The sequence below is a fragment of the Protopterus annectens genome, chromosome 2.part2, assembly GCF_019279795.1.
Source record: "Protopterus annectens isolate FY-2018-M chromosome 2.part2, PAN1.0, whole genome shotgun sequence".
NCBI classification, from domain to species: Eukaryota; Metazoa; Chordata; order Ceratodontiformes; family Protopteridae; genus Protopterus; species Protopterus annectens.
Genome location: NC_056730.1, coordinates 512,269,739 through 512,295,491, shown reverse-complemented (window position 1 = coordinate 512,295,491; position 25,753 = coordinate 512,269,739). Strand labels below are relative to the sequence as shown.

The following is a 25,753-nucleotide window of genomic DNA, read 5'->3' as shown; positions in this document are numbered from 1 at the left end:
TTGTTAGATCAGCTGAATAAAAAGCTTTCTTCTCCTGAGCCTTTAGACCGTAAGGCCCTTAGGATTTGGTACACAACTCTCAGCAGGTCAGTAATCATTTCTTAAAATGTGGCTATGATGCACTGGAAGCTTCATTTAGATCAGCTATGACTGGGGCAGTAATTCGAAGACATGCCTGGCTAAAAGAGCAATCCTTGCCGGACCATGTCAAGGCTAAACTCCTAGATGCTCCAATGGAGAAACAAAGTTTATTTGGCTCCCCTGCACAGGAGATTCTAAAGAAAGTGGAAGAAAAAGCAAAATCTGTGCAAACAGTTAAGGATTTTCTGCAGGTCCAACCTCCGAGGTTCAGCAGAAACTGGCCTTCAAAGAATTGGTCCTTTCCAGACACCTCCAAAGCACAGAGGGGCAGGAATAGACGCCCAAGAGGCAGAGGTCAATCAAAGGGTGCCTACAGGGGTCGTCAGTGGCAACCTGCCAACCAGAGGAGTACTGCCACAGCTGCAACTACAACCACTTCCAGAGGACAGACACAATGACTTGACTCTGATTCCGCCTACAAGGGAACAACTGGAAGCACCCTTGGGCGGAAAGTTGGCTTTATTCTCAAAAAACTGGCATTGCATTACAAAGGACAAATGGACATTGCAAACAATAGACAAAGGATACAGGTTTCATTTCCACACTTTACCAAGAAGGAGCAGAATGCCAAACCTTCCACCAAACCAGAAGCCAGAGGCTTTAAGACAAATCAACAATTTACTTCAGATGAAAGCAATAGAAAGGGTACCATCTATGGAACAAGGCCAAGGATTTTACTCCAGACTATTCCTTGTACCAAGAAAAGAAACCCAATGAAAGCCTATTCTCGACTTGTCCGCACTAAACACATATCTCATTGTGCCAAAATTCAAAATGCTGACCCTACAGCAACTTCTTCCCATGTTGGGCAAGGAGTCTTGGCTGGTGACTCTAGATCTCAAGGAGGCATACCTGCACGTCCCTATACGACCAGATTGCAGAAGACACCTCAGATTTCTTGCAGGATCAGAGCATTATCAATTCTCAGCATTGCCCTTTGGCTTAACTACTGCTCCCAGAGTATTCACGAAATGCCTGGCATCAGTAATTGCACATTGCAGGCTTCAGGGAATTCAAATCTACCCATACCTGGACGACTGCCTAATACAAGCGGAGAACAAGACAAGACTAATAAAGGATTTGGCCTATGTCATACACCTGTTACAGGCCTTGGGATACACAGTCAACATCCGGAAGTCAAGACTAGTGCCATCCCAAAGGATAACATTTTTGGGTGCGGATCTGGACACAATAACTCAGATGGCTTTTCTCACAGAGGAAAAACAAAAGCAACTCCCAGTCTACTTCATGGCTTTGACAAGACAAACTCAGCTCACTGCAAGGAAAGTCCTGCAGGCCCTGGGTTACATGGCATCTTGCATAATCTTGATCCCACATGCCAGACTGCTTATGAGGAAATTACAATGGTACCTAAGGAATGTATGGTCTCAACACAGGCACAGTCTAGAAACCATGATTCCATACATTCCATGCCTGAAAAAGGAATTCCTGTGGTGGGCTCAGGCCTGCCAGTCCAACAGAGGGTTGCCTTTCAACAAACCACAACCAAGGCAGACCATCACCACGGACGCCTCAGACCTAGGATGGGGAGCACACATGGAAGACAAGTGCATCCAAGGCCTATGGTCTCAAGACCAGCTGAATTTGCACATAAACCTAAAGGAGATGCTGGCAGTGAAGCATGCAATCGAGGCATTCAAATCATTCCTCCAGCAAGGACATCTGCTGATAAGGACAGACAATACCACAGTCATGTGGTACATAAACAAACAGGGAGGCACGCATTCCTACCCTCTATGCCGGATGGCAATGGATCTGTGGAACCTAGCCCTGAATCTCAACATCCAACTGCAGGCCAAATTCGTACCAGGAAAAGAGAATTCACTAGCAGACAGCTTAAGCAGAACTACCACGGATGCTCACGAATGGATGCTGCATCCAGACATCTTCAAAATCATAACAAACAAATGGGGAATGCCAGAGATAGACCTGTTCGCCTCCCCACTCAACCACCAACTGAGGAAATTCTGCTCAAGAGTATACAACCCACAAGCCTGGAAGGTGGACTCCCTCTCTTTCAACTGGAATGCCCTAACAGTGTATGCTTTTCCACCACTCCCATTGATGTACAGAGTTCTACTGAAGATCAGAGAGGAACAGCCAAAGGTGATACTGATAGCTCCAGACTGGCCAAGGCAGCACTGGTATCCGCTACTGAGAAGCATGTCTCGGACGAACTCATGGCCTCTACCCCTATGGCCTCTACTTCTAATGCAGAACAACTTCAAGACCTTGCATCCAAACTTGAAAACACTGCAGCTGACTGCCTGGAAAATTGCCTAAAACAAAACCAAACTGTTTTATCTCAGAGGGTCAAGGACATTATCCTGGAGGCTCGCAGACCCTCCACAAGAAAGACATACTCAGCTAAATGGAAGAGATTCCTCATTTGGAGCGCATCAAAGGGTGCAAATGTCACACTGGCAAACCTAGCACACATCCTAGAATACTTAGCAGAACTGTTCCACAATGGCCTGTCCTATTCCTCCATTAAGATTCATGCTTCAGCAATTTCAGCAGAATACAACAGGGATCCTCCTGTCTTCTCTCACCCTCTCCTCAGACAATTTTTAAGAGGGATCAAAAATGTAAAACCTCCAAGGAAACCCCCTCTGCCTGCATGGGATCTCAATTTTGTGCTGGAAAAATTAACACTACCCCCTTTTGAACCAGCAGCATCAGCAGACTTACAGTTCTTATCTTGGAAAACTGCTTTCCTTCTAGCAATCACTTCAGCAAGAAGAGTATCCGAGTTACAGGCACTAATGGCAGTGCAGCCTTTCCTTATTTTTCACCAGGATAGTGTGTCTCTGAGAACCAATCCTACTTTCATGCCAAAGGTGGTATCCAGGGTATCCTCGAACCAAGCTATTCATTTGCCTACGTTCTTCCCTAACCCACAGAACAGGGGGGAAAAACTACTGCACACCTTGGATGTACACAGACAACTACGCTACTATCTGGACAGAACTAAAACCAGCAGAAAAACTGACCAACTTCTGGTAGCATATGCAACTGGAGTGCAAGGAAAAGCAATTTCCAAACAGACATTTTCTAAATGGATAGGAAATTGCATTAGTTTCTGCTACTCTTTTCATGGAAAGACAACTCCTGAAAATATCAGGCCTCACTCCACAAGAGCCACAGCCACCACTACAGCTTTCCTACGAGGGGTGGCTACCAAGGACATTTTAGAAGCTGCTACTTGGAGCTCCGTGCATATATTTGCCAAGCATTACAATCTACCTTTATACTCCAGATCCCGAGCAGGTTTTGCAACTGCAGTTTTACAGGGGATCTTAACTACACCATCCTTATCTTAGTACCTCCTCCCCCAGTTTGGCTATGGTATTCTACCCTTATGTTATGACTGCAGATGCATCCTTGAAGGACATAGTACAGTTTTGTACCTACCATAAATGTAGATGTCCGATAGGTATGCATCTGCAGTCAGGATTACCCACCCTCCTTCCCCTCTGTGGTATTCCTAGGGTGCTTACCCCTCTTTCAGCTAGCTGGGGGAATCTATTATGGTGTATTTGTTTGTATGTATATCTGTATATATATATATATATATATATATATATATATATATATATATATATATATATATTGTTTTCTACTGTTTGGAATTTTCAACTTTTATCCAAATTTAGCCTTCCTAGAGGGCACCTGGCATCTGGGGCAAGAAACTCTGAGGAAAATGGCGTCGGCTGATGCCTTTATACCCCAGAAGCTCTGACGTCGGGGAAAGTGCGACATCAGCCGAGGCCAGACCCAGACTTTGGAATCCGGCCGACCGAAGGGCTGTCTGAGGCAGGACAACCCATATGTTATGACTGCAGATGCATACCTATCGGACATCTACATTTATGGTAGGTACAAAACTGTACTTTTTCCAGAATATCCTTGGATGCGGTTTGTGCAGTGGCTGCTTGAGTTGGGCCATCACACCTTTGTTTCTCATTACAAGCTGAATGTTTAGTCCAAATACAGGGCTTCCTTTGACTCCACCATATTGTGGAATGCCCTTCCTTAGTTCCTCCTGAGGATTTTTATGTGGCTGGGGACTCTGTCCCACAGGTTGAAGCCAGATGGAGAAGACAGCGTGTGATGCAAAACTTGCGTACTTCTCATAACGGTAGATCCATGCTGTCTGTCTCCATCTGTTTCAAAGCCCACCGCCAATGCCTTTGTTTATTTCACGAACTTCCTTATCTGAGATGACCAGGTGGGGTAGATTATTTTTTCCTTTTTGTTGGGAGTCATTTGTCCTACTTTTAGGGAGTACTGTAGTTTATACTTGCTTTAGATGGGGCAAACTCAGCCTAATGGGTTTGGTGAGTAGCAGACGATTGTGGGTAAGGGAGGCCGAGTGGTTGGAAGCCTGAAGGTTTTGGCTGGTGTCTGATCTCAGTCAGATCTGTTAACCCAGAGGTTGGACAAGGTGGAGGCTGACAACATGGGTCTATTGCTGTGGTAAGTACATAACTTTCATTAACCGTGCCTTTAGTGTTGTCACTTAAACTTCATATGAAACACAGTTCTGTAAGGATGGCCTTCCTCCGGTCTTTCATGAAGTAATCCATCCCTTCATTCATCAGATGCTCACCATCGTGAATGTATAGTTCAGGGGATGACCATTTTGTTGTGGGGTGCCTGCATGCTGACCATCAGAATGCTGTCACCAGTCTCCTCATGTATCCATTATTCCACATGCATTTGTATTTCTGCTGCTTTCTGGGTTTGTATCTCTCCTCCATATATAGTGTTGAATAATGTCAGACCAAATTATCCTGATCTTTGGCCACCAGGAATCCTTTTCCACAAGTATATGCAGTACTTGCACCTTCAGCTTGTGTAGAGGCCATGACGTGATATTGTTGCCTCCATTGTTGGTACCCAAACATCCGTGATCATACCGTCATCCCTTTTTACCTTGAGTAGAGAGATCAGCCCACCCACGTGCAGTCCTGTCCTGCTCATCCAGAAATGGTGTACAGACTTGTCACACAGCCACAGGTCTGGTCCCATTGTTTTCTTTACTTTGAGTACTACCCCACTCTACATATATGACTATTCACATATTCAGGTGCACTTCTTTTTTGGTCCAATAGCTGCAGAAAAAAACATCGCCCTACTTCAGGTACAGCGGTAAACAGTGAAATTGGGCAACATGTTTTCTGTTACTCTCCTTGCATCATGTGACAAAACTGCATATCTGAATAATTAAGTCACATCATATATAGATGCACAGCCAAAGCAAAGCCCACCTCTCTACTGTTGTGTTTGCTGACGTATCCAGCACTGAAACCAGATCTCCTAGTAGAGAAGCAGTTTCGGTGCTGTGCATCTTCTCCATCATAGGGTAACTACGTGCATGCATACACATTCACTGACACGCACACAATATACTGGAGAGAGGCAGAGCAAAGCCCCTCATGGCAATGCAGACTCACCCACTGCACCAATACCAGATCTTGCAGGGGACAACCAATGTCAGTATTGTGTGTCTCCATAGTTTTCTGTTACAGGGCACACCATAAGTACGTACGCACACCCAGTGTACTGGAGAAAGGTGAAGCAAACACAACCTCTCCTCCCATGCTTCAGTGGCACATAGGACTGAATGACAGCCCCATGTGGCATGACAGAGACTCCCACTGCATCGAGACTGTCTTCTAAAGGCGACAGTGTGTCATTGCTGTGTATCTCTGCAATTCTCCATTGCATGTCAAACCACACATGGGCAGTGAAACACAAACTTGACAACCCAATGACAATGGCAAATGGATGCCCACCGTTCAAATATGGCTAGTAGGATCTTGCCATTTGACCCTACTAGCCGTGGGGTGTATGCCTAGTAGGATCATATAACTGGACACAGGACCCATTTGTGCAGCATAGGTCAACAGTTTGTATGTTGTATGCATTAGATGGAATACAGTTGGTAAGTAACTGTGCTATGATACTTGTTAACAAACACTGCTTTGCTGATATTTCTCTCTTAGGTGATTCCTACTGTCTCAAAACAAAAGACAGGCATTAGCAATGTATCACCACTGCCAGATTTCCCACCCTCCATCTGCTTGTGCCACTACCATCAATGGGATGCATTTGATTTTGCTAGCAAATTCTTATGAATATTTAAGACTGAATACAAACCTATGTCTAAAATTCAAGTAGACGTTCCTGAATTGGTGGAAGGGCTAATAGTGCCACAAGTAGGAGGGCCTTTAGACAGAAACTGTATTTTATTAGATACACTATTGCAACCCTATGTAGTAAATTTAATATCTTATGTTAAAGGAGAACTGCACCCACAGACTCTCAAAACATGCTTATTTCATCATGGTTTGGTGTTTCCTACATTTTAACACCACTCTGGGACCGTTTACAGATTTTAAACATTTTTATACATAATTTCTGAGTCTGACCACATGGGGTCTTGCATCTTGAAGTAATTCTGATTGTTTAGTCTGCCTCTAGGTATCCTATAATGCATAATGCAGTGCTTGTCTGTAAGAAATTACATCATGCAGGCTTCTTTCTTCCTAAAGCTGCTGTCACTGCATTGATTTTTACATGCAAACACAGCTGTCTTTCATTCAGTTAGTTTTAAATAACATTTCATGCCATTCAATGACTACTTAAAACACAAACAGTGCAAATGCCACAGAACAAACTTTCAAAGTGCTTTTTACTGCTGCTTCTTTTTAGAATGGCTAAACTGCAGTCTTTTGTGAAGCCTGAATTGAACTACTTTGACTCCTCTCCCATCCCCCTTCACACCTAACTTCCCTAGCTGTCAAACTGCTAAGGGTAATTTGAGACGTTTCCTGCTGTGATTGACAGCGCACAGCAGGAGACTTGACTCATGTACTGTTTTCTTGTTCTAAGCTTTACTTTCTGTATGGGTAGGGGAGGGACCAGGGAGTTGTGACATCACAGCATGGGTCGGTTTTTAGGACAGTAGTGGTGAAGTCAGTTTAGGGAGGGAAATTGCCAGAAAACTACCTGTTTTCAGTGGACTTGATGACATCACTGAATTGGAGACTGCAGCAAGCTTTTTCAAGGCAGGACAGATGTTTTTGAAAGTGAAACCTCCACAGTACAGTAAGGTATTCTAGTGGAGAGAAACAGTCAATTTAAAATATTTTAAATGCTGTATTGTTTATTCATAGCAGGGACAGTAAATGGAGAAAAAAGACAGAGAAGTCGAGCATGCAATAATAGAATCCCGTTGTTGTCCTTTAACAATAGCATGTCTTTTCTTACAGGAAGTTAAAAAGAATTGCTGGGTATGAGTTCTTTTTTTCTACAATGGATGCATCCAATCTTCATTCTTTAATTGCACATAAATTTTGGTTATAGGCAGTATCTTACTGTCTTACTGACTCACTGAGGCCATTAGATATATTGTAACTAGTAGAATTCAGTTTAATGAATAATTGTTTTGCTTTTGGGGAGCCTATTATAAGCAAGTTTGAGGAACTGCCATGGGTGTGGGAGTCACAACCAGTTATGTGAAGTTGTTTATGGGCATATTCAAAGAAATTATGACTTATGAGGAGGATTACTTTAAGGAACACGTTTTGCATGAAAGTTATATAAGTGAGTTGAGTTGTGTTTTTTATAACTAAAGGATTCCGTGAAGGTTTTTTAAAATTTATTTATCATTTGTTGACTGGCAAAGTCCGACTGGGACAGAGCCTATTTTCAGCGGAGGCCTAGGGAGAAATGCTCCAGCTATATATCTTTAGAATGTGGGAGGAAATCGGAGTACCCGGAGGAAACCCATGCGAACGCAGGGAGAGCATGCAAACTCTGCCCAGAAGGCACCCCAGCAGAAAATCAAATCGGAGAACCTCTTGCTGTGAGGTGACGACATTAACGGCTGCACCACTGCGTCACCCAAAATGTACGGAGCATGTTCAGAATAATACATTTGACTTATTATTTACATTCCGTGTACAGGTAAATAGTATCCAGTATTTGGATACTAATATTTCTGTACATGATGGGCAGGTGCCATCAACTTTATTTAGAAAGCCTACCTCAGTGAACATTTTTTACATGCTTCTTGTGCACACCCTCTGCAAATTCTCTTCCTTCTGGGAAATTTCTTAGAACAAGGGAACTTTGCTCTGAGAACCTTAAGTTTAAGAAATTAGCCAAGGAAATTGCTGAAAAGTCTACAAAGTAGAAATTATTTGGATGACCAGATTACCTCTTCCCTTAGTAAAGTGTATCATAGGGGTAAGAGGAATGTGATTAGGAAGACCTATATTATGGGGTCAGAGGAGATGATATTTAAACCTTAATTTAAAGGTTTTGTTTGGGAATTCCTCAAGTGTAGCATATCCACTGACAGCTAGGGTGGAGTTAGAGGGGCAACTGCACTGGAATCAAATTGTTTGGGGGGGATGCACACATGGTCAGCCGAGCATATCTAATGCAGTACCAGCTTTTAAAAGCCAGTATTACATTTGCGTTCAAATCTGAACACTGTAGCTCTCCATGTGTAGTCTAAACTGTGGCAACTGCTTGCTACATTGTAGCAAACAGTTTGCTACAAATTAAAAGTTAGAATTTTTTTTAAACTATGGTCTGAGTGCTGTAGCGCTCTGTGCAAGCAGGGTATAAACTATAGCAGCTGTTTGCTACATTTGTAGCAAGACTTTGCTACAATTTATAAGATTTTTTTAACTAAACATGAGCAACCTAGTACTCAGTGCAGGCAGGGTACAAACTGTAGCAGCCGTTTGCTACAGTTTATAAGAAAAATAAACTTTATATTTTTTTAATAAAATAGGGGGAAGGTCAGAGCATGGCACAAAAAGCAGGAACTGAATGGCTGGGCAAGAAAGAGTGCGGCTTGTTGTGCCTCTGGCTACCTGGTTAGTGTGGTAATAGAAGGAATGTCTGTTTTTATGCTCTTCAGTGGAAGAGCTGGTGGAGTGGATCTGTTTTTTTTTTTTTTTGTTTTGTTTTTTGGCACAGGGCACTGGCTGACCCAGCTACGTTTCTGTTCATTGACACAGATTTTTGCAAGAAGATGGGATGGTCATTATTTTTTCTGTATAAAGTGTGTTCTATTTGTATATATGTTGTTGGACACCCAGGAATCTGTGTGAATGGCCAGTATTTTTATGAATAATTCAAATATTCACTAAAAGAATGGCAAGATTTCATACCAATGAAAACCATTATCAGGAGGCAGTTGTTTATGTTCTTACTTGTTAAAGTGAAATATGTTCTGTAGGTAAAACCAATAGACAAGCAAAAAGAGGGTGCAGGACCATTTAAGGGACACAGAAATATTTAATAACTAATCCAGTAGCTCAGTAGTGATCCAACAAATGTTAATTGTGTTTCTTGGAATCCTGACCTTTTCATGAATGTTTCAGGCATCTTGCTAAAAAAGAAAACATGATACATTCCTTTGTATGTCACACTGCAGCCAATGGTTTAAATAATGAATTGTTTATGAAGCATTTATTATGATTTCATATTTATTATAATTTGATATTTATTTTAATTCATTATTTTGTATTTATTTATTTTAAAAAGTTTTATTAGGCTATTTATGAAATTTGAAATATTTGTAACTTAAGGCAGTCAAAATGATATGGAAGTAACTCCTGACTGGTCTTTTCTTGTTTAATTTCAGTAGTAACATTGAAGGTGTAAGCCAAGATACCATTTTATTTTTAATTAATAATCAGTAATCTCTTTTGAGCTCTGTTGAGTTAGCCAGAAGTATGTTTTGTTTTATCTTAAAACATTTATTTGTGGGGAAAAGGTAAAAAAAAAAAAAAAAAAAAAAAAAATTAAAGTATTTGGACCGTTATGACAGGAGAACTTCAGGTTCTGTGTTATGTCACAGCCACCTTACGTGCATGCTGGATATTGAAATCCTTTTGTTGCATAATGGAAGGGACATAAGAATAATGCTAGGGAAGCGATTATTAGGGTCATAAGATGCATAGTCTTATACAGATTTATGTAGACAAATGTAAAAGTTCTTGGCACCCTTGTCAAGCACTTAATACTGCTTATATTCGTGGTAAAAATTTGTGTCTGCTCATCCAGTCATCAAGACTAGCATTAAAGGTAGCCAGAGTAGTACTTTATTTGACTTGTAGTGGTAATTTATTCCACAGGCTGGGAATGCTCTTTAAGAATCTTGGTAATGTTTTGGTCATATAGGATTGGATATTTCATGGGTCAAAAAGCTAAACACTGGACACCTCAGAGCAGCATGTAGGCTACTGAGTATAAGAAGGATCATTCTAATCTTTTTGGATAGTTGAAGGGCACTGGTTGAATAATTATGTAGCTTCACATGTACATACTTTGATGTGTGCAACACCAAGCTCATCAGAGATGTCTGGCAGCACCTATGCTCAAAAGCTCTAAGTAGTTTTAGTATTGTAAGAAATGTGACTTCTTCAAAGAAGGGCTGCAGGAATTTTACCCATGTTGACTTTAATTACTGACTACCATTTTGGTTTTGTTTGCTTGTTTTGGATGAGATCTTATCTTCAGACTGCCAAGTATGAAGCTTGAATAAACCGAGATGTATACTGTAGAAAGAAAAGTAGTAAAACAGTGTTCAATTTACATTTTTTCTGTTGAGATATCACTTGATGCTGCTTGTGTTATTTATTTATTCTTTTAGTTTGTGTTATGTTTGACCGTTGCATGATAAGTGGGTATTTGGAGCTGATATTTATATTGTCTAGTACTTTCTGCAAAATTCTGTGCAATAAAAAAAATGAATACCCGATAAGATGGTATGACATCAGTAGCTGCATTGTGTTGCTCTAGTGAGTCACTGCAGCTAAAAGTTTTAACAGTAGTTGTTGGAATGAGTCATGACTATTACAAATTCCTGCTTTTCTAAGTCTGGCATGGTCCAGAAATTAAGATGTTTCTGTATTCAAAAGTGAGTGGTACACAAAAAAGTAATTGTCTTTATGTATACAAATCTTTGTTTTTCAGTCTCCTTCAAGATGTCACAGGTGTGAACAATAATTCATTTTGTCTTGAAGAAACTGGTAAGTTTTTTTTTTAAGAAATAAAACAGTTGTACCTTGGATTTACGAGGTAGTGTTGTAAATGAGTTCTGAGTAATAATAAAGGTACTAGTTACAGCAGGGCATTGGTCCCTTTGATCTTGGGTTGCTCTATATGCAGGTGGTTAGTATTAGTGCTGTACTTTATGAATCCAGCTGCCTTTTTACTAGCTTTTATGCACTGCTGACCAAGATTTTGGAAGAGAGCAGTGGACTAAGGAGGCTAAAATGCTTAACTCAGACAACAGTGCATGCATTGGCTTGTATACAAAACCAGCCCTTAACCACTTTCAAAGAAACACAGAATACAGTTGACAGCATTCTTGGTAATGGAGTCCCAGCAGGTGTAGGGTGTTTACAAAACCACATGCCCTGTGAAGGTCTGTCTACTCTGTAAAGAGACTGTACCAGTTCAGAGAAAACAGTACTTGGCTGAGCCTGCAGCAAGAACAGCAGTGTATGTCCTTGACAAGGATATATGTTCCAGTAGTAGGCTGCACTGTCAGGAAAAATAGAGTATGTAAATATGCAGAAACACAGATTAGGCAGGCAAGCAGAATAAGCATAATTACTCCATAAAGGATGGTTGTGTGTAGCGCCTGTAGAACAGGGAAGGTCATAGAATACCTTAGCAAACAATGGGCACTACAGAGGTGTGCACCTTAAAAGAACAGGTAGATATTGCCATAACGCCAAACATAGCTAAGCAGTAGCAGTGTCCAGTGACACTACATATGCCACTGATGTTCAGCATACGTGTGATCTGTGGCCAGCCATTGTGTATTGGTGTGAATGTAACACAGACCAACAAGCAGATATACAAATTTGGTGTACTAGTGAACTTTGTGAAGTTAAAACTATAATCCACACTCTGCTTTAGCAGTACAGCCACAGACAAGTTCATTGTACACAGCACAGGACTCAATTTGTCAGTACCACTGTCACAACAATTTAAATATAACTCCAGCATGGTTACAGCATGTGTAGAGCAGGCACAGTGCGAATGCAAGAAGGATATTAAACAGCAGTGTATGGTAGAAAGAAAATCTAGGTGATTTGAGTTTAAAAGTGACAGCTACATTTAACTCATTCAGTCCTGTGCAGCAGGAAGCTAATTAATTCCTTAAGCCAGAAAAACACTTGTTTTCTGAAACTGTTTCTCAAAAGTCCTCTACTGAAAACTCACTTTATAAAGTTTGCAATACCTGATAAACTATACGAGTTTCAAAAAATATGAAATATTAAAGCTGTTTGGTAGATAATGGGCTTCCACTGTGGTGGTAGTATAAAGGTCTTTTCTGTAAATGCTTATTTTTTATATTGCAGATATATCATCGGTTGTTAATGTTAAGGTGAAACAAAGTGTTGTAGCTCTTTAAGTGAGTGAGATGGATCAAAGATACCTTTAGGATAACTGTTCACATGTTTGGGAGAATTCCAGTGATGTATGACAAGGGGTGGGGGGGGGGTAGTATACTGCTTTTTTAATATTTCAAAACAGGTTTTATGAAATTACTATAGCTATGAAAAGATTGCTAATAGTCATAACTGCTTTAGGAAACAAACATTTATATCTCCATATTACCCACCATGTTTTAATGTCATTTTACTGCGCGCACACACTCACACACACACACACACACACACACACACACACACACACACACACACACACACACACACACACTTTAACTTGCATATATAGGGTTCATAGGTTAGTACTAGGCTAACTGCTGTTGGAAGTCATTTTAAGCCTAGTCAATTATCCCTTGTGAGACTCAAAATCTGCACCTTGTGTTTGTAAGGCAAACATCTTAACCATTAGGCCACCCTCCCATATCACCCTCAACATGACAGTATTACACTAAATTTTGCATAAATGGAAACCGTTTTCATATTTTTTCATAATGTTTTGCTAATACACTAACTCCAGCTCTGTATATCCCATTAGCTTGTACCATGCCATTTTGCTGTCTTAGTTTTAGGTATGTATCTAAACCAGGACTTCAGAAGTGAGACTTTGAAAAACAGTGCTGAGTATGCTCATTTCAGAAGCAGAGAGAAGTCTTTGGTATGCACAAGTGTACTTTTAGAGGATGCACAGGAACTTGACTTTCCTGTCGACTGTACTCTTGTATGAAGGAAAGAGTTAAATACAGTATGACAAGACCCTTAAGCTTTATGTGGCTGAAGCCATACCCTGAACTCCCAGTGGTAAAAGTAGTTACGTGCTCACATTCGATCTCCAGAAAGAGTCAGGGTGGCCTCCAGCCCCGTTTTACAGGAGGCTAGTAACAAGGGATGGGAAAGTGTGCACATCTCCCTGTAACACAGCTCGTACATCATAAATGGAGTTGTGTTATTAGGTGTTTTCAAAGGGACGTCCTAAATACTCTATGGCATCACCTGCTGGCCTGAACCTTTGTTAACCACATTAGTGGAAGCAGCACACTTTAGCACCAATGTATTGCCCAGCATAGGGTTTGCCTTACCAGCTGTGTGACAGGTGGGCTATTACTCATCACTCAGTTAATTATGGCCCCATCTAATGAGGTCCTGTTTGTCTGCTATCACATTTGAGCTAAATCTTCCCCAAGTGGAACTGACTGACCCATCCACAGCCTACTTTACTTCCTACTGTATGTTCTTAAACACCACCTGCTGTCTTTATATATATAGAAGCCTACACATCCTTCTGGTGCTCTTAAAGACATAAGCGTAGAGAAACCACTTTAAAGCATGACCCACTCAAGAGTCGTATGTACTGAATATTATTAAAGTTGTAGCAGTAGCATAACCCCTAGTACAACATTTGGTAACATTAACAAGCAAATGTATATTTATGGTGATAAAGGCAGTGAATAGTTGCATACAATAAACATGGCATTGTGTGTCATGAAGTAGACGTGCAGATGTAGAGAGAAAACTACTGTGAATGTGAACCAGAACAGTAGAAAATGAACATATGTATGTATGTGTGTGCATGTATATATGTATTTATTAATTACAGTTGAATTATTGTGCACCATTGCATTCTGTTGCACTATCTCAAGACCAATAGATAGCAGTGTCTGAGCCAACAGTGGTGAACTCCTTGACTTGCCCCCCCTTGCTGGACCCATGATGGCATTTCTTCCTGGGCTAGTGCCTTTAGGGAGTTGTGGTATTCAGGGTATTCACCACTGTGGGACTCTGTTGCTGATTTTCAGTGCAATCGTCCCAGGATATTGCTTACCAATGTGACAGTTCCAAAATATTTTACAGCATGCCTGACATTGGTAACATAAATAAAACAACTTTTCATAAACTGGCATATGCATACTACAAGACAGTCAAGTTTGCTGTTCATCCTGTTAGAAGGACACATACATACATGTTCATCTTGTTAAATGGACACATACATACAATTTATTTAAATTTGGATGGAAATCTTTAATAGAGTACAGTTCATTCATCCTGCTTTCACTTACAAAGTCATATATAACTGTACATGCCATTCCCTATCTTTACTCCAGGTTCATAGGTTGGTACTAGGCTATCGGCCCTAGGGTCTATACAAGCCTAGCCATAACAATTCCCTGGCTATTTATTCCCACACTATTTACTTCCATGGATACCAATCTACTCAAGTAATTGAATTAGAAGATTTCTATTAGAAGATCACAGTTAGTGAAAAAATGTCATTGTCTGTAATTGTTGATAAGCACCCAGCCACTTCATAGCCAATATTTGGAACTTGCTTTTTTATGTGGTCACTTTACTATTGACATCATACCTTTCAAACAGTTACATAAATCTCAGTACAGTGTAAATCTTGCCTGTTAAAACTGCTTTCACATACCCATCAGTATTTATATAACTTTCAAGAACTCACTTCCTCCTTATGACACACACTTTCCTCTTTTTATAATATTGCCTGTGCTTTTCACTCACTGTTTCTCTACTTTTCATTTCATCTATTAAATACTTATGAATTTAACTTGCACTACAATCAACCCCCAACACTCGCACTTTAAAGTCTACCTGTTTCAGTCTTATCAAATCTACTTTCACATATTTGTCAACGATATACTTTTATGCTTGCATTTTTAAAGTGTTTTTTCTCATTTGTTGTATTATTTTCTTTTATATGTAATTTGTGTGTTTCCCCCAGTCCTCTCTGAAAATGGGCTGTAATTAATCCACAGTTTAAAAAGTATTATAGAGAAAGACATTGAACTAATTATTCTAGTTTAAAACAACTGTAATAATGAAGTCATTGTTGGGGATACTGAATATGTTAATTACTCTAACCAAAATAATTTTCCTGGAAAACATGAAAGAGGAATTAAACAAAAAAGGTAATGTTTTACCCCTTTTAACAGTGATGTTCACAACTACTGGTGAAAGACGAGTGAACATGCGAAACGTTGTGTGTGCCAAAACTGGGATATTGTGTGATAAAAAAATGTCTCTCTTCTAAAAGAAAGTGTTGCTGAGAGAGAATTGTATCCAAGCTGCAAAGTATATTACCAGACAAAAGGAAATGAGAGAATACAATGCAAATAATTTTTGATTAAAAATTAAAATGATAAATAGCAGATGTCTTTTGAAAGATGTGAACTAAAAGCATGCAGGCTTGCCAAATCTTTGAAAATAATTTGTAAAAAGGCTCATTTGAAATGGATCTTTCATGTTATAAAGCGAGAGGAATTAACACTTTCCATGGAATTTTTTGGGGCACCACCTCCCCAACTAAACTTGATCATTCAACTTGAAGTTATTATACCATGAAAAAGAAGAGGCATTAATGAGTTACTGACAAAAAAATAAACTCACTTAAAGGGTTGATTGTAGATATTGTTCATAGGTTCTTAGGTAGGTACTAGGCAATCTGCCCAAAGGCATTTATAAGCCTAGCCGGAATGTGTTGGCTTTCGCCGCCCCCTTAGATTAGTTCCCTGTGCCTCTGTCCATCAGATCCATTGAAGTGATCCCTGGGGTAAACTTTCTGTTTCCCATCCACTCGTCAAGGTTTATCTTGAAGAGGGTTAGCGAGGAGCTCTGCCTAATGTAGATTGGAATTTTGTTCCAGAGCATGGGAAGTCTATAGGACAGGAATCTATCCCTCTAGCACGTCCTATTTATTGTTGTAGTGAGGTTTAGATCCCTGTAGCGTGTGGCTCGAGGGGATATGGTTTTCTTTAGGTGGAGCATGTCCATCAATTTTGTGGCCTTGTATGTCAGGCAGAGATCACCTCTGAGTAGGCGGTATGCAACCGAGTACAGTTGAAGTTTCTTCAGTCGAGCTGCATTGGGCATCTGGTTGAAGCCAGTGATCCTCTTGGTGAGGTACTTCTGCGGTCTTTGCAGGTGTCTTGTAAAGTACATCCCAAATGGGGCATTGTACTCTATGATGGGTCTGATGAGTGATGCATAGAGGGGCCCAATGACCTCATTTGATCTGGATGCAAACTGTTTTGTGATTAGGTGGGCCACATAGAAGGATTTTCTAACCATTTTTGGCAATGTGATTATCAAAGGAGAGATTATTATCTACTTGGGTCCCCAGATCCCTTATTACGTCTTCCATATTTAGTGGGCTACCACCTATGTGGCAGTTTGTGGGTACTTTTTTTCCAAAGGGGATGACTATGCACTTTTTGGCATTTAGCTTGAGGCCATGGTTTTGACACCAGGTATCTGTCTGTGAAACCCTTTTGGAGGATGTGTGTGTCAGCCAGAGAGTCAGTTATAGCCCCTAGTTTGCAGTCGTCTGAAAACTTGGTCAGCCATAGTTCTCTTGTGCTTGCCTGTACCTCCTGAGAAGTATATGCCAAACAGGAGGGGTCCTAGGACTGAGCCCTGAGGAACGCCACTTGTAACCGGTTTAGAGTCAGACCTAGCTCCCGCAACTCTTACCATGTAGGTTCTGTCCGTGAGCCATTTGGCAAACCATCTCGTGACGTAGGGGTTTATGTTCAGGCTGGTGAGCTTGTCTATAATACCTGAGGTGGGAATGGTGTCAAAGGCCTTTACAAGGTCCAGGTAGGCTGTGTGGACCACCTTTCCCTCGTCTATAGCCTTGGTAACTGTCTCAAAGAAGTCCACCAGGTGTAGGAAGCATGATCTGCCCTTAACAAAGCCGAACTGGGTAGGGTCCAGTGTTTGGAGGTTTCCAATGTCTCTGTTAATGAGATCCATGATGATGCGCTCCATAGCTTTGCAGACCAAGCTAGTCAGCCTTATAGGGCGATAGTTCCCGGGGTCCATTGTGGCTCCACCTTTGTGGAGTGGAATAACCATTGCTGTACCGCCACTCTATGATCACGTAGTCTGTGAAGAGGCTGAGTTTAAACAGTGTGTTTAGATGATGGGTTAGTTCATCTTTGAGCTCGTGTAGGACGCAGCCTGGGACACCGTCCGGTCCCATTGATGCTGTGTTTTTGGCTTTGGAGAGGGCTGTTCTAACCTGTGTGTCTGTGATTTCAGTGGCACTACATTCTTCTGGTATAGTTATGGGCCGTTTTGGGGGTGAGAGGGGGGTGAAGTTTGCACTGAACCTGTCTGCCAAGATGTTGGCTGTATTGGGTCGGTTCGGTGTATTTTGTGCCATTCTGCACTAACTCCAAGCAGATCTGAGAATTGCCACTTAGATTCTTGACATAGCTAAAGAATGCCTAGTGGTTATCTTTGGAGTCCATGGCAATTTTTCTTTCGAAGCTAGCCTTGGATGATTTTATGAGGGAACGTAGTTTCTTGCTGATACTGATCAGGGATGTCTTCCCTTCTTGTGATTTTACTCTTTTTCTGTACTAGTTTCCTCCTATTGTATAGCTTGTTTATGGCAGGGGTCCACCAGACTGGTTTCCTTTTCTTGGAGGAGTGAGTCTTGGTTTTGTTTGGGATAGCACGATCCATGCATTTTTGTAGGTGCCCATAGAGTGCATTAGTAAAGGATTTTGCAGCTTGGACAGTGTTATCCTTTAGCATGGGGGCTTTGAAACTTCACACTTCGGTCTTAAATAACGTGAAGTTTGCTTTTGAAAAGTTTTTCACGGTGGTTTCTTTGACCGGGGGTGGTGACAGAATATGGATATCCAGAGTGATTAGTTTATTGTCAGATCTAACCAGCGAAGGGTTGTCCTCCGGACCGGTTGCCTATGTTGGTGATGACCAGGTCCAATATGTTGTCACCTCTGGTGGGGGTGTTGACCAGTTGATCCAGTGCATTTGAGTTTATAAATTCTAGAAAATGTTGAGCAAGGGAGTTTGTACTGAGTAGTTCTCCCAGTTAATGTTTGGGTAATTGAAATCACCCAATATCAGGATGTTTGGTAGGAACTTTGTTTCCCAATGTTTCCAGAAATGCGGAGTGGGGGTCCTGGGACATAGTGGGTGATTTGTAGCAAGCTATAATTTGAATAGCAGTTTTGCCCATTGTTAGTTGCACGTGGATGATCTCTGAAGCATCGTGCTGTGCCACTAACCTGGAGGTGTGGGTATCCTTGATGAATATGGATACTCCCCCGCCTTTTGTATTTCGGTCCGGGTTTTGTGGCCGAAATGTATGGTATGAGTTGTAGCCTGGTAGTGCTGGGGTGCTGTATGAAGCCTTAAACCAGGTTTCTCTTACTGCACATATATCGAGTCTCTCCATACTGAGGAGTGCCTTGAGTGCGTGCACTTTGAGGTTTAGACTTCTGGCATTGAGTAGCATTACCCTCAGTTTTTTGTTACTTGTGCTATTTACGGTGGTGGGTTTGTCTTTTGAGCCTTGCCTAAAAAAGGCAGTGTGGGGGTGGCAAGAGCCTTGGCCAGTATTCGAAAGCCTAAGGGTGATAGGTGCAAGTCATCTCTAGCGAAGCAGCGTGGCTTGTCGAGCATGTCATCCCAGGCTGACAGACACTGAATCCCCTTTGAATTTGTAGATCTGAGATATGAGTGGTCTCAGACAAGTACTGCCACTGCAACATTTTAATATGCTTAATTGTAGTAATGTAAGAATGTAGTGCATCCTGTTTGGTTAAAACATTACTTTAGACTTTGAAGATTTTGCAGAGTAACCTATTGTATATAGACGGTAATAATTTAATTAAGGGAAAAAATTCTTATGAGGTATGTCATGAGGTTAGATTGTATGAAACCCAAAATTAGGGTCAAAAGCCAAGAGAATAAAAAGAGGAAGACGGAAGACAATTTTGATACATTCCTTGAAGTTGAGCTAGGCTAAGCAATGCAATGTAATATTAAACAGTGCATAGAACAGCCTTAACCAAGCAAGTAGAGGCTTACGAAAAGATAACAGCTGCTTAAGATGATCTCTGTTAACACTGTCAGATTTTTTTATTTATCCTTTGTTCACCAGGTTAGTCCTACTAGACTGTTAGCCTGCTTTCAGAGGAGAACTGAGGTGGTATTTCTACTAGTAGGGAAAAATTGACCAGGGCATCGGGGAGCTTCCTGTACTCTGTCCCATAGGTGACTTGGGCTCTTTCACATCCACCTGAGCTACTATCCACTCAAATAGGTGGGACCATGGCTAACATGTCATCTGAAGGATGACATACTCAGGAGTGCAGCAACCCTCCTGTACTGTACTGCAGTGTCAGCAATCCATTTACCCGGTGAGGGAATAAAACCCATAGCCTTCTGCAGCAACAGGTGTGCTACCTTTTGAACCATTGACAGTGTTTTATAAGTATCTGTAGCAGAGTAAAATATCTTGAGTTAATATTTAAAGTATTGTCTTTCCGCTTTTATTTTTGATAGTTAATTGTATAGCCTGAAAAGTCTGATTAGCCATGACATCGATCTGCATGTGAAACCCATAGTGACTAGGATGAATGATGTCAGCTAATCTAGACAGTAAAAATGATTTAATTTAGCAAGAGTTTTATAATCTGTGTTCAAAAAAAGAAATGGGCCTGTAATTGTAAAGGCAAGTAGTGTCTTTCTTTCTTGAGTGTAAGAATTGCTCTTGAGAAAGAAAAAAATATGGACCCACTTGTGCAGCATTTGCTTAAAAATAAACTGAAAAATGGAGATAATTTTATAAAGATTTCAGCAGTATATTAGGGTGATAATTCATCAGGACCCGGTGCTGTCTTGGGTGGCATAGTACAAATAGCTTCACGGATTGAAGATATAGGAAAAGTGAGTTGTGGAAAAGTAGTAACTAAATTAGATTGGTGAATGAAATGAGCAGTCTAAATCAGAGGTATAGTAACCCTCCACGTGGATATCAGTTATATTAACTCTGCACTATAGGTATCATTGTAAAGAAATGAAAACGTCCACAGTCTGTTATGGATGTGAGGAGAGGCCATTTGATGGATTTTAAGACTGATACAAAATAGATGGTGTGAGTGAAGTATATCTTAAAGAATCACCCAAGATTTCAGCCAAAAAGTACTTAGCTGTGTTTAAACTTTAACATAAAAATCAGAGATTGTGACTATGACAGACTCTTAATTCTGTTAAGTATCACTGCTGTATAAGGGATATGATTATCACAGTTTAGTTCTTCAGCAATCTGTAATTGAGTCAGTAGCTTGTTAAACTCTACACTGTTGATGTCCTATAGCTCATAAATGTCATGTTGAATTTCTAGATGAAAAATATTAATTATATAAAGTTATAGGAAGTCACTCTTTCGTTATTTATTGAAACACTGAGAAATTGCTAAACTACTGGATAATGTTTTGAAATATAATGAATGAAAGACTGAAGCAAAAAATCTATTCTAGCAAACATACTTGGTCTGTTTGTGCATGACCAGATGATGAAGTACACATCTCTAGGTTAAAATAGATTGAAAAAGTCTAGTAATTTATCTTTATTTCCTTTAAATGTTCTCTTGTTAAAATAACATACTTGAGAGCTGAATTGAAGAATGCCCTTCTTCAGTGTGTGTGTGTGTGTGTGTCTTTCGGCTTTTCCTGGTTAGGGGTTGCCACAGCGGAACTCTGGTCCACTAATGATTGGCAGTAGAGTTTTACGTGCTGGCTTGCTGGGTCTAACGCACAACCTTCAACGAAGGAACACCCATTCATGCATGTCGCCACACAGAAGACGCTCTAACTGAGAATCGAACTGGCAACGTCTAACTGTGAGGCGACAGCGCTACCGCAGCACCACCACCACAGTCTCAGTGCTAACAAAAAATGTCATAAGCAGTATATGGTGCATAGATTGACCCCAAAATAAAAAGTACATTTACAGTTTCAGTATAATGGCATCCTACAGTATATAAGACTAAGATTCTGAAATAGTAAATTTGCTAGAATGGAACAAAATAACTGCACTTTTAAGAGTTGATAATCACAGTAGAAAAGGGCTTTATAACTGGTTAAAACCTGGTGCTTTTCTGACAAAAAATGCACCTCCTGCAAGCAGGTGATAAGTGAACATTGAGAGAGAAATTTTGTGCAGAGTAAAATCCTACGAAGCATGTCCTTGGCATAAGTTTAACTGCAGACGTCTGTTGCTTCCTGAATTTAAATAAATTTTAGTGCAAGGTCATTGCAGTCAACTTCTAAGATAGCAGGGAAAGAAATTGTGAGGAAATTCCTTTCTGATCTGTTAGATAAATGGATGTATTTTAGTGATCAAGTCCAATGGTTTATCCTGAAACATATTTGTTATCAATTAATGAAACTGAAAATTCCTTGACATAATTGCAACATCAGGAATCTTGTTAGTTACTATCTGATAATGAATGGAAATATAGAATAATAGTTCTTTTATGGCCAAGTCTTGGGAAACTCAAATGATGAGCAATATCTGCAGTTATAGAAGTGAAAGTTAATTTTGAGCTTTCTTGGCCAACTCAAACTCAGAATGGAAGAGACTGGTGTTTGTACGTTGTCTAAATGCTTGAATACCCCACAAAATGGAGGTTACATGTCTTTTGTCTCATCTCAAATGTAAAGTGTTCCCCTGGAGTTCCTTCGGTTGGTTTTGTATTGAAATGCTTCTTTAGAGAAATCCTCTCGCAGTTGCTGTTAGCATTTTAATTCTTATTCTTTTAGCTTTCTTGTTCTACTAAGAATACATTTTCCTTCTGTGGTCTGATTTAGGTGAGCTGTGTTGCTAGATAAGGAAGGGTTGTATATGTAGATTTTTCATATGCAGTCATACCTCTCAACCGTACCAAATTTGCCTGTATTTACCGGTTTTGAGGGCAAAATAATAGGGTGCCATGAATTCCCGAGTGGCCCCTTTAATTTCAGATTTTATTTTATTTTTACAAATTGTAGCTGACGTCGTCACACATAATCTTCGTGAGGCACCCAGGCAGACTGCCAGCCTATCAGGGACATTGGGGCTGTGTCATTAGCAGTCACCTGTTTGGATCTGGAAACTTGGAATATAGCATTAATACAGCAGTGATGAAAATGCACACACACATACTGTAAATCTGTAGGAAATGTCTGTTAAGATTAAGAAATAGGTACTTAGTGGCATACCTGGGGGTGTGAGAGGGGCAGTCCACCCTGGGCTGTACTTTTGGAACTGTTAATGGCTGTTTAAGAATGGAGAACGGTCCCATACATCTCTGTTTTTTCTTTCTGCCCACGCAATTTTTTAAATACAGTACAGCTTGTTTGGTCATTTTTTTCTGCTTCACCTGCTCAACAAATGAGTGTAGAATTCACGGATTGCTTAAGTAAGTGGAGTTTGGTTCGTATTAATGTTGCCAGTACGGAGTGTGTGTGTGAAATTGAACGAGTGTTCATTTATTACTGTTCAACTTTTTTTTTTTTTTTTGCTGATTAACAAATGAGGTTCTTATTATTGCTGCCAGACAATTCACAAAGCTGAACAAGTGTTCAGTCATATTTTTTGCTAAGCTTCTTATTATTGTAATTCACAAAGTTGAGCGTTGCTTACAAGGTTATTATTGCAGTTACATTGCTTACAAGGTTCTTATTGCAATTCACAAAGTTGAACGTTGCTTACAAGGTTCTTACTATTGCAATTCATGAAGTTGAACGAGTGATGTTATGTAGTCCTATCTCGCTTATATTCTTACCCGTGGGTTCAGAGCTGAATATTGGCTCCGACTCAGCCAATTTTACTAGCTCAAAGTCTTTCATTGGCTGGGCTAAGCAGGTATCCCATGGTGCACAGCTCCATATCCCCAGATCTCGTGTAGCTCGGACGTGGTCTCGCTTGGCTGTGGGTAAGTACCCTCTTTTTTTCTTGTCTTAAGAAAAGTTTTGATTCCTATCAAAAGCTATTTTCATAGCTAATTGTCTAAGTTTGTCTAAGTTGTCAAGAATTGTGATTGTGTGATTGTTGTGTGGTATCCCACTGATTGTTCCCTTGGGCTAGGCCCATTTCAGTGGGCCTAGTTCTCCGTTTTGCCTTCTGTGTGAGTACGGTCTAGACCGTTTCAGTTAGAGGTTTGGGCTTCCTTTTCCTTGTGGTTTTTCAATCCCTTTTTCAGAGTTTGTACTTGATCTTTGGTGTGTGTTTGATCACTGTTTTAGTGTTGGTTACTATTTAGTGTCGTTCCCGCTTTTATGGAGTGAACGCCTGTGCATTGTTTTCAGACTTGGTTTTGTGTTGTGGGCATAGTAGTTAAGATGCCTAAGGATACCAAGGAGCACAAACCTAAGGGTTTTAAAAAGTGCTCTAAATGTGGCTACAAAATGTCCATTACCGATGGGCATTCCATTTGTGTCTATTGCTTGGGAGCCATCCATCTGCAGGAATCCTGCAGTTTTTGTCATGTGTTCAGCCCTAGAGTTCTCCAAGAGAGAAAGAATAAGCTAATTTTAAAGGGACTATTGAAAGCCTCTTTTGAAGAGGCTATGGATTCGTCTTCCGGTGGAAAGTCAAAATCTGGCAAGCCAAAAAAGAGATCTCCGGCTCCGTCAGCTTCATCGGAGCCCCCGGAGAAAATCTCAAAAACTGCATCGACCTCCTCGGCTCCACTGTCCTCTGGGCCGCAGGAAGGATCGGTATTGAAGGAACCGGCGTCGGCTCCAATTGTATTGGAACCTCCTAGGAGCCGATCGCCCAGTCTCAGACCAGCTTCTCCTGAGAGGAGATCTCATTCTCCATCCCTGCCTCGAAATCCTCCAGGACCCTTTCGGATGTGGATGTTGATAGGGTGGTTCAGAGGCTCCTCCAGTCACCGGTTTTGGCAAAATTGTTTTTGGCTCCGGCCCAGTCGGCTCCGGAGCCCATCCCAACCCCGTCTTCGATCATTCCTCCTCTGAGCGCATGTTTGTCTTTGAAGCCTGAGTGTTCTGCGCCGTGTGATGTTTCTAGGCCGGCTCTGATGCCCCGTTTGGCTCCATCGGTACCGGCATCGGCTCTGACCCCATCCGCTCAGTCCTCTGGGTTCGGGACTCGGGATTCTTCGGTTGGGCCCGAGGGGGACATCTCGGGGCTTATTTTGGTCCCGAGCCTCCCTCTCGGTGCATCGGCTCGGGGAACTCAGACCCCCGTCATGGCCTCGGAGACTGGTTGCTCCTCGGATTTGGGGGGGCCAGCCTTCGAGGCTATGCGGACTGCGCTGGCCAGATTGTCAGCTACATCAGGCGGGTCGGTCACTCTGTCCCCACTACTCCGGTGAGAGCTTCTGATCACCACCCATCCATGGACAGCAGAGCACCAGGGCCTAGGGATACCCCCACGAGTGGTCCCCAAATTTCTGAGGGTCCCTCAGAGTTCATGCCTGAGGAGACCCCAGAAAGAAAACGTGCAAGAGGAAGCATATAAACTCCCAGGATGAGTCCCTCACCTCTGATACTGACCTCGAGGAATCTGAGGGGTCCCCCAAGTCATCCTCTGATGATGTTTCCTTCTCCGATATCCTGGAGATACTGAAACAAAGAGGTGACTGGCCTTCCAAAGCCCCTTCCGAGGTGGAGTCAGTATTCCTTAAGGCATTTGGTGCTCAGCCGTCCGCCTCCTGGGTGTCTCCACCCTTCGACGAACTCCTGGACCTGATTTGTCGAAGGGTATGGGAGAACCCTGATTCTGTGGAGCCCGTGCTCAGGCGTCCCAACAAGTTTCTTTCCGCCCCCCAGGGCAAAGAGTTTCTGTCTAAAGGAGTCCCTGTAGATGCCATGGTGGTGGCGGCAGCCACTCAGAAGGAAGTAGCAGAGTCTTCTTCGTCCGTCCATCCTCCTAACAAGGAGTCTAGGACCATGGATCGGTATGGGAAGCATACCCTCTCGTCAGCAACCTTTACATTACGGTCGCTGAATTACCTGTCTCACTTCACTCGGCTCCAGAGAGATGATCTCAAAGAGTTAGGAGATACTCTTGCGGCTAACGTTCCTGAGGTGGTGGCTCAGACGGTTAACGCCCAGGTTTCTACCATCAACTCCATTGTTAACTCATCCATGTGGCTCATTTCGTATGCAGCCGAGGGAGCGAGTAGGGCAGCAAGCTCAGGGTCGCCCTTAGAAGGTAAGCCTGGCTGCGCCTGTGTCACTTTGCGGAGGCCTTCAAGTCTTCCTTCACTGATGCCCCCTTTGATGGTTCCTCTTTGTTTGGGACCAAAGTGA

The 25,753-nt window shown here is 41.5% G+C and overlaps 1 protein-coding gene across 1 annotated transcript in view; it reads left to right on the top strand.

Annotated features, from left to right (window-relative positions):
• Positions 1–25,753, top strand: part of SEMA4F (ssemaphorin 4F) — a 1,454,381-nt gene that overhangs the window by 1,374,562 nt on the left and 54,066 nt on the right. Inside the window, exon 13 of the mRNA XM_044063980.1 lies at positions 11,170–11,225. Within this exon, the coding sequence (XP_043919915.1) occupies positions 11,170–11,225 (56 nt within the window). The remainder of the gene's footprint in view (positions 1–11,169; positions 11,226–25,753) is intronic.